Source organism: Littorina saxatilis, linkage group LG7 (assembly GCF_037325665.1).
Source record: "Littorina saxatilis isolate snail1 linkage group LG7, US_GU_Lsax_2.0, whole genome shotgun sequence".
NCBI lineage: Eukaryota > Metazoa > Mollusca > Gastropoda > Littorinimorpha > Littorinidae > Littorina > Littorina saxatilis.
The window spans coordinates 18,018,271-18,032,699 of NC_090251.1; the positions used below are offsets into that span (position 1 = coordinate 18,018,271).

Sequence of the window (14,429 nt, forward strand, 5' to 3'; positions counted from 1 at the left end):
TCTATAATACCGCACTTGGTGGTTTTGATGCAAAACAGCAAAACACTTGAAATGAATGGATTGTATAAGATTTCGATTGGACGCAAAATAAAGTGGCAAAGTGCTGTTGAGAGTGCTCTGTCTGTCTCCCTTCCCACTTGTGTAGGTGCGTGTGTGTTTGTGTGTGTGTGTGTGTGTGTGTGTGTGTGTGTGCGTGCTTGTGTTTGTGTGTGTGTGTGTGTTGTTTGAGTGTGTGTGTGTGTGTGTGTGTGTGTTCGAGTGTGTGTGTGCGAGTGTGTGTGTGTGTGTGTGTGTGTGTGTGTGTGTGTGTGTGTGTGACAAAGGGCCTGTGTGTGTACGTGTACATGTGTGTTTTGATGCACTGAGATCAGTGTAAATGTCACGCATTTCATTTTCACCCCTACCCTTCCTATCCTCCCCGGTAACAGACGTTAACACTGAATTGGCCACTTTTTTCATTTTGGTTTAACTTTGTTTTCGTTTGTCGGGATCTTTTGTTTATAGCACGGCAAAGTAATTCATTTTCACGGTTGTACGCAGCAACAGTGTGACGTTGTGCTCTTTTTATGAAAAGCGCAGATATGGTTAAGCTTGCTTGTGTGTCGGTGTCTCATTTTCATTAATTCAACTTCTAAAGTGTTGGAGAAACCCGTTGTTTTGTTGTGTTTTGTGTTCCTAGAGCTCGTCCATTTGGCCGAGCAAGGTGCTAAACTTCATTTTGGTGGTCAGATAAAATAGTCGTAAAACCTTTCGGTTAATGTTGTTCAATGTGTTTGAAGCTCGCCGAAAACCAGATGACACTTAACTGGCCATACCATTCCCGTTTGAAGCGTCAGATATAAAAATAAACTCACCGGATAGGTCTACTGAAAGTTGTGGCGCGAGGTAGAGCTTGAACTAAAATTGTCTAGTTAATGTCCCACAGTCGATTGGACTGCACCAGAAAAACTGGGTAGATAAACTGTTTTAGAGGTATTTAATGGGCGTTTTACTTTACATCTTCTTATTATTACGCATCTACTAAGTCCTTTCAAGTTTTCTGGACTTAAATATACCTCAAATTCTGTGTGTATTTCGTCAAATTCCTTCAGAGTAAATTTGTTCTTGGCGAACATCTGATCCGAGCGTTCTGGACTGGATTTTGGACTATATTTTGTTCAAAGTTCAACGCTCAACGTTTGTGGATACTTTCTCTCATCAAATTACAACGGAATCAAAAAACAAGAAAGGTAGGTTGTTGAAACGTTTGTTATTGACAAAACAATACATTCACAGATATTTCGACCCAACGGTCTTTTAAGTGAACAGACAAACAGATATCAAGACCGTTGGGTCGAAATATGTGTGAATGTATTGTTTTGTCAATAACAAACGTTCCAACAACCTACCTTTCTTGTTTTTTTATTCTGAATTTTGGAACGTTGGCAGTCTCTTTATTTTTGAAATGACAACGGAGTTCATTTTAACCTTGAAAAACATTATTCTGATCCGAGTGTCATTGATGGGGATTTTTTCACAGTTGTATAATCCACTAATTGAATTTTGAAAACAATTGTATTTCCAAAGAGTGCTTCTTCTACGAGAAGAATAGAAGACTGTCAAAACTATTTGACGTCTGGTGACGGTTGTAACAGACACAGCGGGAAAACCCGCACGTGAGACATCAAGTCCAAGCTTATTCCATTGAATTGTGTAAACCACTTGTAGAATTTGAAAACAATCATCATAACACTCTGGAGTGATGATTTAGGAATAGAACAGAAGACAATCACAGATATTTGACAATACTCAGGAATGATGCTTTGGGAATAAAACAGAAACACAATCAAAGCTATTTGACAACACCCAGGAATGATGTTTGGGGAATAAAACAGAACACAATCGAAGATATTTGAGTTTTGACGTCTGCGGACAGCTGTTCAGTGAAAAAAAGGAGTCAAATTTCATCAGAGTGAAATAAAACAAAGAGACAGGACATTTGGTGATTTTGCGTGGGATCTAAGACCTCCTACCGAGCTGCTGACAGTAGTTTTGTGAATCCAATGAAACTTTATTTCTCTCTCTCGCTCTCTCGCTTTCTTTCTCCATCCACAGTGAAGAGTATTTTGTCCCCTTTTTGTTGCCATTGCTGACCGAACACGCAGACAGGCATGAAGTCAGAGATTCTTATCGTTTCATTGTTCTCGCGCTCTTTTCTTGTCTCATCTTTCTTTTTCTCCACTCTTGTTGGCGGGGATGTGACTTGCCGAATCATTTTGTGAAGCACGAGTTGCGCAGAATCATTTTGTTGAATCCAGTGTCTCTTGTTTTTCATGGTGCACGTCTGAGTGTGTGATGTTGGTGACGAATTTTTCTAGTGCGCGCTGTTGTTTTCATTGTTGAATTGAAGGTTGCCTGAGAAACACGTGAGTCTCAAAACACACGTTGTTCTGTCAACAAACAGGATTCAAGAATAAAAGAAGAAGAAAATCGAGTTTTGTGTCTCCGGTTGGTTTTGGTGCAGGCTGTGTTTTGGGAGTGTGAGTTTTTAGAACGAGTCAGTCACAGTGATGGAAACGGATTCTGTGGCTTGAAGTTGAAGTACTGCAGTTTTCGTTTGTGTTCCAAGGACTCTGCGCATACATTTTGATAACCTCTGCCATTACTGGTCGCCTGCCTTTGGATTTGGGATTGTTCTGTGTAGATGTGCTTCGTCGTGTTCGTTATATAATTTGCAGGTTGTGTTTTCACGATTAGACAGCTCAAGCGTATCCTCATTGAATACTTGAGCACACCCCCCAGTATAATCCGCAGCGAGTTATTTTGAGGGCTGTGCTTCCACGACTGACCCGTGACAGACATTGATTGTGTGGCAGTTCGTGAGGTTGTTCATTGGAATACGGTAGTGGATTCCAACGTTTTTGCCAAAACTGTACGAAATTTGGACTTCGTCGTTGTCCAACGTATTTTGTTCGTCGATTACAGCGAATCTGAACTTTTCCACCCAACTTTTAAAGGAACTTCAACCCCGCCCTTCTGCACTTGGTGTTTTCGACTACTGCGTTTTGAAGTAAAATCAAGCATCGTGAAACTGAAGAAACTAAGCACTAACGTTTCGTGAGTGTAAAGGAAACTCCACAACAAAAATAATCATGGGCAACTCTAAATCTACGTTGAAGATATCTGGCGAAGAAGCAGAAGCCAAGACGAAGAAAACCAAGTCGAAGAAAATCAAGACGTCCAAATCCTCAGAGAACGGGGACGTGGAGTTGGACACCAACGCTACGCTTCCATCCAGTTCTGTGGACAAGGAGCCTGCAGGAGACACCGACACTACCGCGCAGGAGATCGAAGAAGGCGTCAGGAAGGATGGCCAAGACATGGATACTGCTGCTCCTCCTGTTGAAGACGACGCGAAAGAGAGTGGCAACGGGGCTATTTCGAAAAAGGTTGAAGATTCTGGAACTGGTGTCGTTAAAGACGAAGAGCAGGGCGTTGCAAATGGAGTCAAAGATCCAGCTTCTTATTCCGTGAAAGGAGAGGAGAAAAAGGAAGTTGAAAACGGGGGAGGAAAACCAGGTCCTAATACCTTGGAACAGCAGGAAAAGATGGTGGAGAATGGGGTTGAAGTTTCGGTTTCCGATACTGCAGAAGACAAGAAGAAGCAGTCTGTAAAGGAAGTTACAGAAGCAGCTTTTGTCGTTGAGAAAGAGGAGAAAAAGGAGCTTGTTGAAGAAGTTGCCGCCACCCCAAAAGGATCGAACGGAATCGTGGCCGAAAATGTTCACAGTGAAAACGGTGAAGCGAAAGAAGTTGATGAAAAAGTTGTGGAAGACGGCGATGTTTCTGAAGAGAAAACTGGGGATGTTGGGAATGAAAAGTCCCTCGGGGTGGAAGTGTTGGCAGGACATAACGGAGTACATTCACGTCACAAAGGCGTGAACGGCCTTGATGCGGAGGATGAGCAAGTTTTGACAGGTAGATAAGATAATTGATTTCTTTGGCATAATTTGAATGATGTTTATATAGGTTACACACTCCGAGTTCTGATTATCTTGCATATTTTCCCGAGGGTCGATTTTCAGGTATTACCGAGCCTTTGGCGAGGTAATACCTGAAAATCGACCTGAGGGAAAATATGCAAGATATTCAGGACGAGGTGTGTAAGCTATTTTTATACCGTGGGGACGCCTTGCACCTTGAGGCCCTCAGTTTCACGGCTTACTTTAAAGATACTGTTTTGCTTCCGATTACAACCTCGAAAATTCTTTAAATGTACGGGGTTTTTTTTTATAATATGTTTTAACTTTTAACAGGAAGGGGGGGCATCTGCTACGTAGTCTACTGCTGTATGGTGATAAGTAGTCCTTTCTGTCGTTGGACTGTGTTGAATTTTTCTTAGATTCAATGACTCTTTAGTTATCTTTTCAATGGTCACTTTATTCAGACAGAGTTGTTGTGAAAGTGGTCCGTCTCAATTGCGTCTTCTGTTTATGAGGGGCTCCCTGTAGCGTTTTAAATTGATCAACTTTTTCTAGTCCAACGAAAATCGAATTTTGTTACTCGCTTTGTTAATCTAGAAACACAGAGCCGCTAAGCTACCCCCCGCGGGTTAGGGGGAGTCCCATATTGGTTGGGACGAGAAAGAATTTACCCGATGCTACCCAGCATGTCGTAAGAGGCGACTCACGGTTCTGTTTCTCCTTTTACCCTTGTTGAGTGTTTCTTGTATAGAATATATAGTCAATGTTTGTAAAGATTTTAGTCAAGCAGTATGTAAGAAATGTTAAGTCCTTTGTACTGGAAACTTGCATTCTCCCAGTAAGGTCATATATTGTACTACGTTGCAAGCCCCTGGAGCAATTTTTTGATTAGTGCTTTTGTGAACAAGAAACAATTAACAAGTGGCTCTAGCCCATCTCCCCCCTTTCCCCTATCCCATCTCCCCCCTTTCCCCGTCGCGATATAACCTTGAATGGTTGAAAACGACGTTAAACACCAAATAAAGAAAGAAAGAAAGAAAGAGCCGCTAAGCTAAATTGTCACTCAGGTGTGCAGTAATGACAGCTGTCTAATGGTTAAATTAATGGGTTGTCCTAATTAATACTGGAAGAGCGAAGCCGTTAAGTCAAATTACTGCTTACTGTCTTACCGCTAATTGCTGGTTAATGTAAGACTAACGCAATGTCCACATGGAATAAAGATCATACACTGTGGAGTCAATGCCAAAAACAAAGCCACCAGGTTAAAATGCTACGTTTTAACCAATCTTACACCTATAGGTAACCTGTGACTAAGCTCTGACCAGTTGCAGAAGTCCTTGAATGTCTTTCTGGCGCAGAACAGTAAGCTTTGTCATTTGCGCCGCGCATTCAAGTCAGCCATGACAGGTTGTTATTTAGACACGACTGCTGAAGGAAAATTGCAGGTCTGAAGAATGTGCGTACAGTATGGGTTGCAAATTATGGCAAGAAGAACATTGGTGAACGACAGGGATTGGTCCAGTGCAAATCGTTTTGAGGAATGTATTGTTTACGTTGGGAGTGAAGGACGAGGGTGAGGTGTATAGTTATTATTCGTGTGTGGGTATATGCTTGCGTAAACTGCTTTCTCTTTTTTTGGGGGGGGAATTGCGTCTTCTTCTTTTCACTCTTTGAAGGACGGGAGGCACATTTATGTCTTAGACTGCTTGTCTTTTTCCCCCCAGTGGAATGCACCGAAGAACAGTAATGAAAGAGCAAAGTGGAATGTCGGCTGTATCTCACTATCTGGAATCTCCTCTGTCTGTCTGTCTGTCTGTCTGTCTGTCTCTCTCTCTCTCTCTCTCTCTCTCTCTCTCTCTCTCTCTCTCTCTCTCTCTCTCTCTCTCTCCCCCTCTCCCCCTCTGTCTCTGCCCCTCTGTCTCTGCCCCTCTCTCTGTCTCTGCCTCTCTGTCTCTGTCTCTGTCTCTGTCTCTCTGTCTCTGTCTCTCTCTGTCTCTCTCTGTCTGTCTCTCTCTCTCTCTCTCTCTCTCTCTCTCTCTCTCTCTTTTCACACGCAATTAAGTTTCAAACGAAGCACTCCAGGAGACACTCACAAAGAAACACTCCTGGCATTGTGTAAGAAAGCTACCGGACCGACTTACAGGTCCCAGGGTACGATTAGAGAGCCGTTACGGTCGACTGAATGGGGGTTTTCTCGCCTCCCTTTTCGAAACCGTTGAACCGGACTGAAAGCGACACATAGTACAGTACAAGTAGCGTGTTTGTGATCGGATCAATATTGTTGTTGCGAGGTCGCCTGTGTGTGTTGGTCTCCTGTGCCTGTGGATGTGTAGCCTTGAATCTTCTTCTTCTTCTTGTCGATCACTGTAGCCTTGAATGACTCGACTTCTATTGACGACCAGTGCTGGGAGGGGGGGGGGGGGGGGTACTGTAGTGTCAGCACTCTTGTTGGTACAGTGGTACATCTGTAGTAAAACCTCCCAAAGTCTGAGAAATGTATTTCTCGAAAGGGAGGTAGTCTTAATATGGAGGTACATTTTCTGACGCTATGCAGAAAACATCAGAGAAATTTATGTTTTCTATTAAGGCGAGTCTTACATCGGGGGGTCTTAAAATAGAGTTCGCACTGTATTGTGCGGTCTACGCAGTGTCTGGTACTCACGACCTCGTGTGGGCATGCCATGGAATATTTTTGTACGTTGTTCTGAGAAATGTATATCTTGCCACAGAAGAAATACAGTTTTGGTTGTCAGTCTCTATTACATGCATGGATACTCGTCCCGTTCCTGCCCCCCCCCCCCCCCCCCCCTCCCTCCACTTTCACGCCCTGGCATGGGAGAAGGATTAGATACCGCGCGCACAGAGTTTCTTGACTGGTCTTGATTTTCGGTTGGAGTTTCTTCCGTAATCGTTTTGTGACATCAATGTAATGAATAATTATTGCAAAAGTCGGATATGGGTCGCAGACCTGCGCATCTGTTTTTGCTCAGCATAACTGCGTCAATTTCTGGGTTTTAGCTTATGACGTACTGAGCTACATTTGTTTTGTCCTACAAGTACAAGTCAAAGTGAGTTTGGAAAGATGTAAGATAGTTGGGCTAGTGTGGGTAGAGGAAACTGCGGCGGATATTAGTGACTGTTCTGTTGACTGATTGCGTTTATTGCCGAGCTGAGAACTAGAAGAATCGAAGTATCATTAATGAATCTAGAGTACGCTGTACGTTGAAGTTAAGCAATAAATATGTGCGACTTCCACAGATTATTAAGTGGTTGTCTATTCTGTGGTTGTTTTTCCCTGACAGGTCCGTGTTTACTCCATAAATGTGTCCTCTTCTCCAGACGTCCCCCAACCAGTGCCCCCACCTCCCCCCCCCCCCCCCCACCCCTTTCCTTTATGCGCTCTGTGACTGTCCCGATTATTCTCGTTCGCTTTCTTTCTCTCTCTCTCCCCTCTATCTCTCTCTGTCTGTCTCTCTCTGTCTGTCTCTCTGTCTGTCTCTCTCTGTCTCTCTCCCCCTCTCTCTCTCTCTCTCTCTCTCTCTCTCTCTAAGAACCCTCTCTCTCTCCCTTCATCAGGTCCCTGCATAAAGAAGACTTAAAATTTTGAGCCCTGTGATTACGATTTACCTTTCACTTGGGGGCAGATTCGGGAGATGGCCGGGTGCATTCTGTAAGGGAACACATCACATCATGCGGAAGAATTGAGGCTGGCCATGTATAGATCACATTGGTACTTACTATTCTTAGCTCTTGCGCCGAGAAACTCCCCCAGATTGTAAAAATTGATACATATATATGTATAGATATAAAAGTTTATACAAAAGGCTTAAGTTAATTCTGTGAACAGGTCAAGCGTAAAAGACTAAATTTGAATTGATGTGCGTGTTCACTCAACGGTGTAAAATGACCCATCTTTTCAGAGCTGAGAACCTGTTTAGCAACTTGCAAACTTGTTGATAGATTTTGGGTTGTTCGTCATTCTGTCGTGTATTGTGTTCCGCTAACTGAAGTTCGTACACTGTACCTCTTACTTGTTCACCCGTCCTCGCTCGGCATCCCTCAAACCTGTCCCGGGGGGGGGGGGGGGGGGGGGGGGGTTTGGGTGGTCGGTCGTGGATGGAGTTGGGGAAAGGTAACGAGACCTAGGCGTTTGCCTGTGTTTGCCTGTGTCGTGCTTTGATAACCCATACCCTGATAAGATCACGCACATGTGACAAACTATAGAAATGGAACTCGCCCTTTTTTTCCCCAGGCAATGACAGGGAAACGCAAGTTGTTTTGGGAAATACATAATTCCCTTACGAAAAAAGGAAACCCTTTATTGTTTTCGCGGAGTACCTTACAAACTAATCTGTTTAAATGCTTTGCTGGCAAATGCGCTTTCCTATTGCGTACTAGCACTAACCAGGAAGTGAGTTTTGTCCCTGTGTTGGGTTACTTTTTATCTCTGTGCATTTAGTCAGTTTGTTGGTATTGGATTATAATCTTCCGCGTTCCAAAAGTGTCGATGAAAGTTTGGCTTATCCTGCACACACGGATTCTATATTCGTATCGTTTTTGAACAGAAGCATTGGCGAGGACAATAGAGCAGAGAGAATAATAAAGTCCATATTCATGTATGTACATTTTCAGACACAAGCCCCACCCCCCCCCCCCCACACACACACACACACACATACACACACACATACACACATACACATCCACGTGAAAGTGAACTGTGTTGTACGAGTGCTAGGATACTTAATACATGTAGCTAAAAACATTTTTCTTTCTCTCTAAACAGAGTCCTCAGAAGCAGAACCCGCCGTCACCGTCAGCAGCGGCTCCTACAACTACGACGACACCACTAACGGCAATGGGGATGCGGACGAGAGTTCCCGCTACCCGCCCCGACTGTGCCACCTGTGCAAGTGGCCCGACTTTGACGGCTACGGCTTCAACCTGCACGCAGAGAAGGACAAACCCGGCCAGTACATCGGCAGCGTGGACCCCGACTCACCGGCCGAGGTCGGGGGGCTGAAGGAAAACGACCGCATCATCGAGGTCAACGGCGACAACATCGAGTCGCAGACGCACTCCGTGGTCATCCAGAAGATCAAGTCTGGAGGGACCAAGACCACGCTGCTGGTGCTGGACCGGGAGTCTGACAAGTACTACAAGAGTCGCGGCCAAACTGTGTCCAGGCACATGTCCAATGTCATCGTCTTCACCACGCCGCCTAGAGATGGTCAGTGATGGTTTTGTTTATCTGTGTTTGTGTGTGTGGTTTTTTTGTGTGTGTGGGGGGGGGGGGTGTTCTTGTTGTTGTTTTGTGCCGGTGTGTGGTGTCGTTGGTTGACTTTGGAGACTGAGAAAGAGAAACGATGTGAGTTGACAGGTCTTGTTTTTGTTTGTGTGTTTGTTTTGTCAGTTTTTTTTTTATGTTTAGTCATCTCCCCATTGTTTGTGATTACGAAGTTTGATGGCTATGACTCTTAAACGATTTGCTTTTCATTTTATTTTGCTTTATATGGTTTTTTTTATATACCTGTACTGTCAATTTGAACGGATTTTTTAGCTCCTCTTTGGCAAATGTATGTTATCAGTAGGGTGGCTGTTTATTATCGGAGCGTATCCCAAATATCTCTGGAGGATCAGTATATATGTAGTTGTTTGTTTATTTTTATGTATCCTTGTAGAAGATGGTTTTGTTATTATTCATTTAATTTTTCTGCATAAGGCGGGCTTTGATATCCATTGTATACGGACTGCTTTGATGTATCCCGTGACATTGTCGTACTATTATTTTGCTTTGGAAGTAGATTTGTTTGTATTGGACTGTTGGTTATTTTTGTCATACACATTACTCAGCTATGGACTGAATATTCCAGGAAAGGGGTAGAAACTGGGGGAAGGGAAAAAGGGAGGTCGGGATTGAGCAATTTATATTTGACCTTCGGGGATGACAAAAGCAGGTCCAGAGAGCTATCTTCATGTCTAGGAGGTCAGTATTTTAACACAGGAGGTTACGACCTGAGCACAGCATGCATGGAAGCTGTTTTCATCCCTCACAGCTCTCTCGTCAGATACAGCACTGGACAGAAACTCCAGCCCACACACCACAGAAGGGACAGCGGCCGAGGAGAACAAAGAAGACTCGGACAGCCACAAAAGCGAGCCCCCGTCTTATAACGCGGTGGAGGCCGAGAAAGCGGCGGTGGTGGAAGTGGAAGAACGAGTGGAAGCAGAGCACCAAGTGGAAGAGTCAATTCTTCCAGAGCCTAATCTTTCACTTTCAGATGATGAGGGTAATAATGGAACACACAAAGCCATCAAGCAGCGCTTTTAATGTCCTTCTGCGTGTATCTTTGTAGCTGGTCCTTGCTCGACCTCATCTTCTGCAGCTTTTTTTTCTTTTTTCTTTTTTTTTTAAACAGCGCAGCTTTTGTTTTTTATTAGTTTAAAAAAAATCTTTTTAACAGCGCTGTGCAGCAGTGTCGCCGACTATTCACGACGACTGTGGTGGCCGGGCGCTTTGTGATATTTGCAGGGGTCAAGGGCGGACTATGTAGCCTGTGTACTGACCAACGCTTTTCAATCTGTAAAACAGTGTTGACCGCATGATGTTCGTCTGTCTGTCTGTGCTTGCCGCTCTTGTTCTTGTTCTTGGTAACGGTTCGTCTTTTAGTGAAGAATGAACTATAGTTTTTTTCTTCATTTTTGAATTTAGTCAACCACGGAAGCGAGAGAAAATTGAGGTGCTCATAGGTTGAGATGTTTCGGGGAAGGTGGGAGGAGGGGGTGGGAGGAGGGGGTGGGGAGGGCGGGGTTTGGATGGGTTGTGACAGATCAACACGAGTCGAACACTAAGGAAAGTGAAAGGGTGTTAAATGAGAGAAGAGGACAGAAGACAGGACATGATGGGTTGGGGAGGGGAGGGCGAGTTGTTGGGAGTAGGGTCGGGATGTACGAAGAAGAAGAGTTGTTTGGGAGTAGGGTCGGGATGTACGAAGAAGAAGAGTTGTTTGGGAGTAGGGTCGGGATGTACGAAGAAGTAGTGTTGTTGGGAGTAGGGTCGGGATGTATGAAGAAGTAGTGTTGTTGGGAGTAGGGTCGGGATGTATGAAGAAGTAGTGTTGTTGGGAGTAGGGTCGGGATGTACGAAGAAGTGTTGTTGGGAGTAGGGTCGGGATGTACGAAGAAGAAGAGTTGTTAGGAGTAGGGTCGGGATGTACGAAGAAGAAGAGTTGTTTGGGAGTAGGGTCGGGATGTACGAAGAAGAAGAGTTGTTTGGGAGTAGGGTCGGGATGTACGAAGAAGAAGAGTTGTTTGGGAGTAGGGTCGGGATGTACGAAGAAGAAGAGTTGTTTGGGAGTAGGGTCGGGATGTACGAAGAAGAAGAGTTGTTTGGGAGTAGGGTCGGGATGTACGAAGAAGAAGAGTTGTTTGGGAGTACGGTCGGGATGTACGAAGAAGAAGAGTTGTTTGGCAGTAGGGTCGGGATGTACGAAGAAGAAGGGTTGTTTGGGAGTAGGGTCGGGATGTACGAAGAAGAAGAGTTGTTTGGGAGTAGGGTCGGGATGTACGAAGAAGAAGAGTTGTTTGGGAGTAGGGTCGGGATGTACGAAGAAGAAGAGTTGTTTGGGAGTAGGGTCGGGATGTACGAAGAAGAAGAGTTGTTTGGGAGTAGGGTCGGGATGTACGAAGAAGAAGAGTTGTTGGGAGTAGGGTCGGGATGTACGAAGAAGAAGAGGAGTTGTTGGCAGTAGGGTCGGGATGTACGAAGAAGAAGAGTTGTTGGGAGTAGGGTCGGGATGTACGAAGAAGAAGAGTTGTTTGGGAGTAGTGTCGGGATGTACGAAGAAGAAGAGTAACTGTTGTTGGGAGTAGGGTCGGGATGTACGAAGAAGAAGAGTTGTTTGGGAGTAGGGTCGGGATGTACGAAGAAGAAGAGTTGTTTGGGAGTAGGGTCGGGATGTACGAAGAAGAAGAGTTGTTTGGGAGTAGGGTCGGGATGTACGAAGAAGAAGAGTTGTTTGGGAGTAGGGTCGGGATGTACGAAGAAGAAGAGTTGTTTGGGAGTAGGGTCGGGATGTACGAAGAAGAGTTGTTTGGGAGTAGGGTCGGGATGTACGAAGAAGAAGAGTTGTTTGGGAGTAGGGTCGGGATGTACGAAGAAGAGTTGTTTGGGAGTAGGGTCGGGATGTACGAAGAAGAAGAGTTGTTTGGGAGTAGGGGGGCACTGGTGATGGTGCAAAGAACAGGGAAACAGAAGTGGAAGGGAGAGTGACCGTGAAGGAGGGAACCCTCGGAGGGGGTTGGGGGTGGGAGAGTGTTATTAATTACTTTTCTAGGTTCAGATGTAATGAATACAGTACAGTTTCCAGGTTCTGTTTTGCTTCCTAAATATGCACAGCGTGTCCAGTCTTCATCACAAATGCATGACATTAATTTATGTGTGTAAGCCTCTGCTTTTGATGCCTTTCATGTTGTGACAGGGAAAATGTCTGCTTGTGTGCTGCTGCAAAAATCTACAATGTTGATTGCAATGTTTTTTTGATATATGTGCAGTAATCAGAATTTATTATTCAACCAGAAAATAACACGGTTCTTTTTGGTGTTTTTATTGTCTAGCTCTCTGTGTTGCTTTTGTGCGTGAATTTACATAGTGTTTATGTTTTCCTGTACTGATTTTTAAGTGTGTGAGTGTATGTGTGTTTTAGTGTTAGGACCTCTTGTGCTAAGATGATATGATCTCTCTCTTTCTCTCTCTCTCTCTCTCTCTCTCTCTCTCTCTCTCTCTCTCTCTCTCTCTCTCTCTCTCTCTCTCTCTCTCTCTCTCTCTCTCTCTCTCTCTCTCTCTCTCTCCAGTTTATCTTCTGATTGTTATGTGGTCTCGTCTTTTGTCTGTTTCGTGCCCTCTGGCCTTCCCCCCCCCCCCACCCCCCCCCCTCCCCCCCCCACTCCCCCCCACTCTCCCCCCCCACTCCCCCCCCCTACTCCCCCCCCCCCCCCCCCTCTGATAACATCAACATATTTTCAGACATTTTGCGAGTGTATTACAATATATCTTTCTTAGATTCACAACCAGGCGTTTATTATTTAGCAAGAATATTGCTGATGTCAGATAGAGTAATTACGCAAGATCATGTGATCGATAAATCAGCCCGACTCATAGCAGGCAAGCGTTTGAATAAGAAAGGATAATCGACCCTCCTCTGCATTTCTTAGCCTTGGAATACATTATCACCACATACCCTTGCTTTTTTGTACATCTTTGGTGTACATATATGTGTGCCTACTGAATTGCAGTGTGTGTGTGTGTCAGAGTATAAATTTAATAATATAAGATCTTGATTGAGGTTTTTTTTAAATTAAAATTGTGTAGATATTTACGAATCGGGAAGCAAGAAAAGGAAATAATAACCAGGGTCTCGTGACTAGGCCATAAATATTCTTCAATAATTGTTAAATTGACAAAGCAAGTGGACACCAAAAACCAAGAAAAATAGACATCAGAGGTAGAAAAGACAAAATCAAACAAAATAAAAACACAAAATTGTTTTTGAAAACAAAGTAACAAGGAAAAACACACGTTGTTTTCATTTGTTAATATACTAGCCTATCCCTTTCCATTAAAATATCACTGAAAATACCACAACGCTAGGGCGTATACTTTAGTGCAGTAAGATAACAACGAATTGTACACAACTAGTCACCACATTTACGAGAGTCATAGGTGACGAAAGCAGATGACACGATCGCCCTCAAAACGCAGACACGTTACTGTTGTTTGCCAAAGGTGCGGTGAATACGAAACAATGGTCTCATAAAAAATACTTTGGGGTGTAATAAAGAGACAGAGAGGTGACCTTACGTGTCATGGCTCACTCAACACACGCAAGCATGTACACACGTATAGGCGCGGACGCGCGATCAAACACGCATGCACGCACGAACGCCATCACGCACTTACACACACACACACACACACACACACACACACACACACACACACAAACACACGCACACCACTAGTGCGCAGAGAGAGGGGGGGGGGAGAGAGAGAGAGAGCTAACGTACAATTGTTTTTCTTTTGTGATCTTAGCTTATCTGTAACGAGTATTGTGCATGGTGTTCACGGTGCTTTCGTCATGAGAGTGTGATCCACATGAAAAGTGTTTGTTTTCACAACTTACGTCTGATCTCTTAAGTAAATAAAGACGCAAATAGTAGCGCCGGGGTGCACCTGTCGTGGAATAACAAGTAAAAAAAAAAAGTAAAAAATTCGAAATTACTTTTGCCGAATTAGAAGAAAAAAAACGTCCTAACTCCCCCTCTACTTTATTTTAATTAAGATCAACACGGCAATGACATTTGTGTTCGTAACTCTATTCAATTCTTCGAGGTTTTTTTTAATTTGTTTTAATAATATATAACTGAAGTCGAACAATTTTTTTTTTGTATCATTCTTTACCAAGCACC

General features: G+C 44.0%; 1 protein-coding gene across 12 annotated transcripts in view; it reads left to right on the top strand.

Moving 5' to 3' along the window:
• LOC138970832 (Na(+)/H(+) exchange regulatory cofactor NHE-RF2-like) overlaps positions 1-14,429 on the top strand; it is a 102,432-nt gene that overhangs the window by 27,154 nt on the left and 60,849 nt on the right. For 2 of the 12 annotated variants that reach the window (XM_070343379.1, XM_070343381.1), the window contains 2 exons: positions 8,749-9,192; positions 10,019-10,252. In XM_070343379.1, coding sequence (XP_070199480.1) covers positions 8,749-9,192; positions 10,019-10,252 — 678 coding nt within the window. Of the gene's footprint in view, positions 1-2,386; positions 3,958-8,748; positions 9,193-10,018; positions 10,253-14,429 lie in introns of those variants that run through there. The other 10 variants (XM_070343377.1, XM_070343374.1, XM_070343373.1 and 7 more) reach the window with 10 other exon arrangements.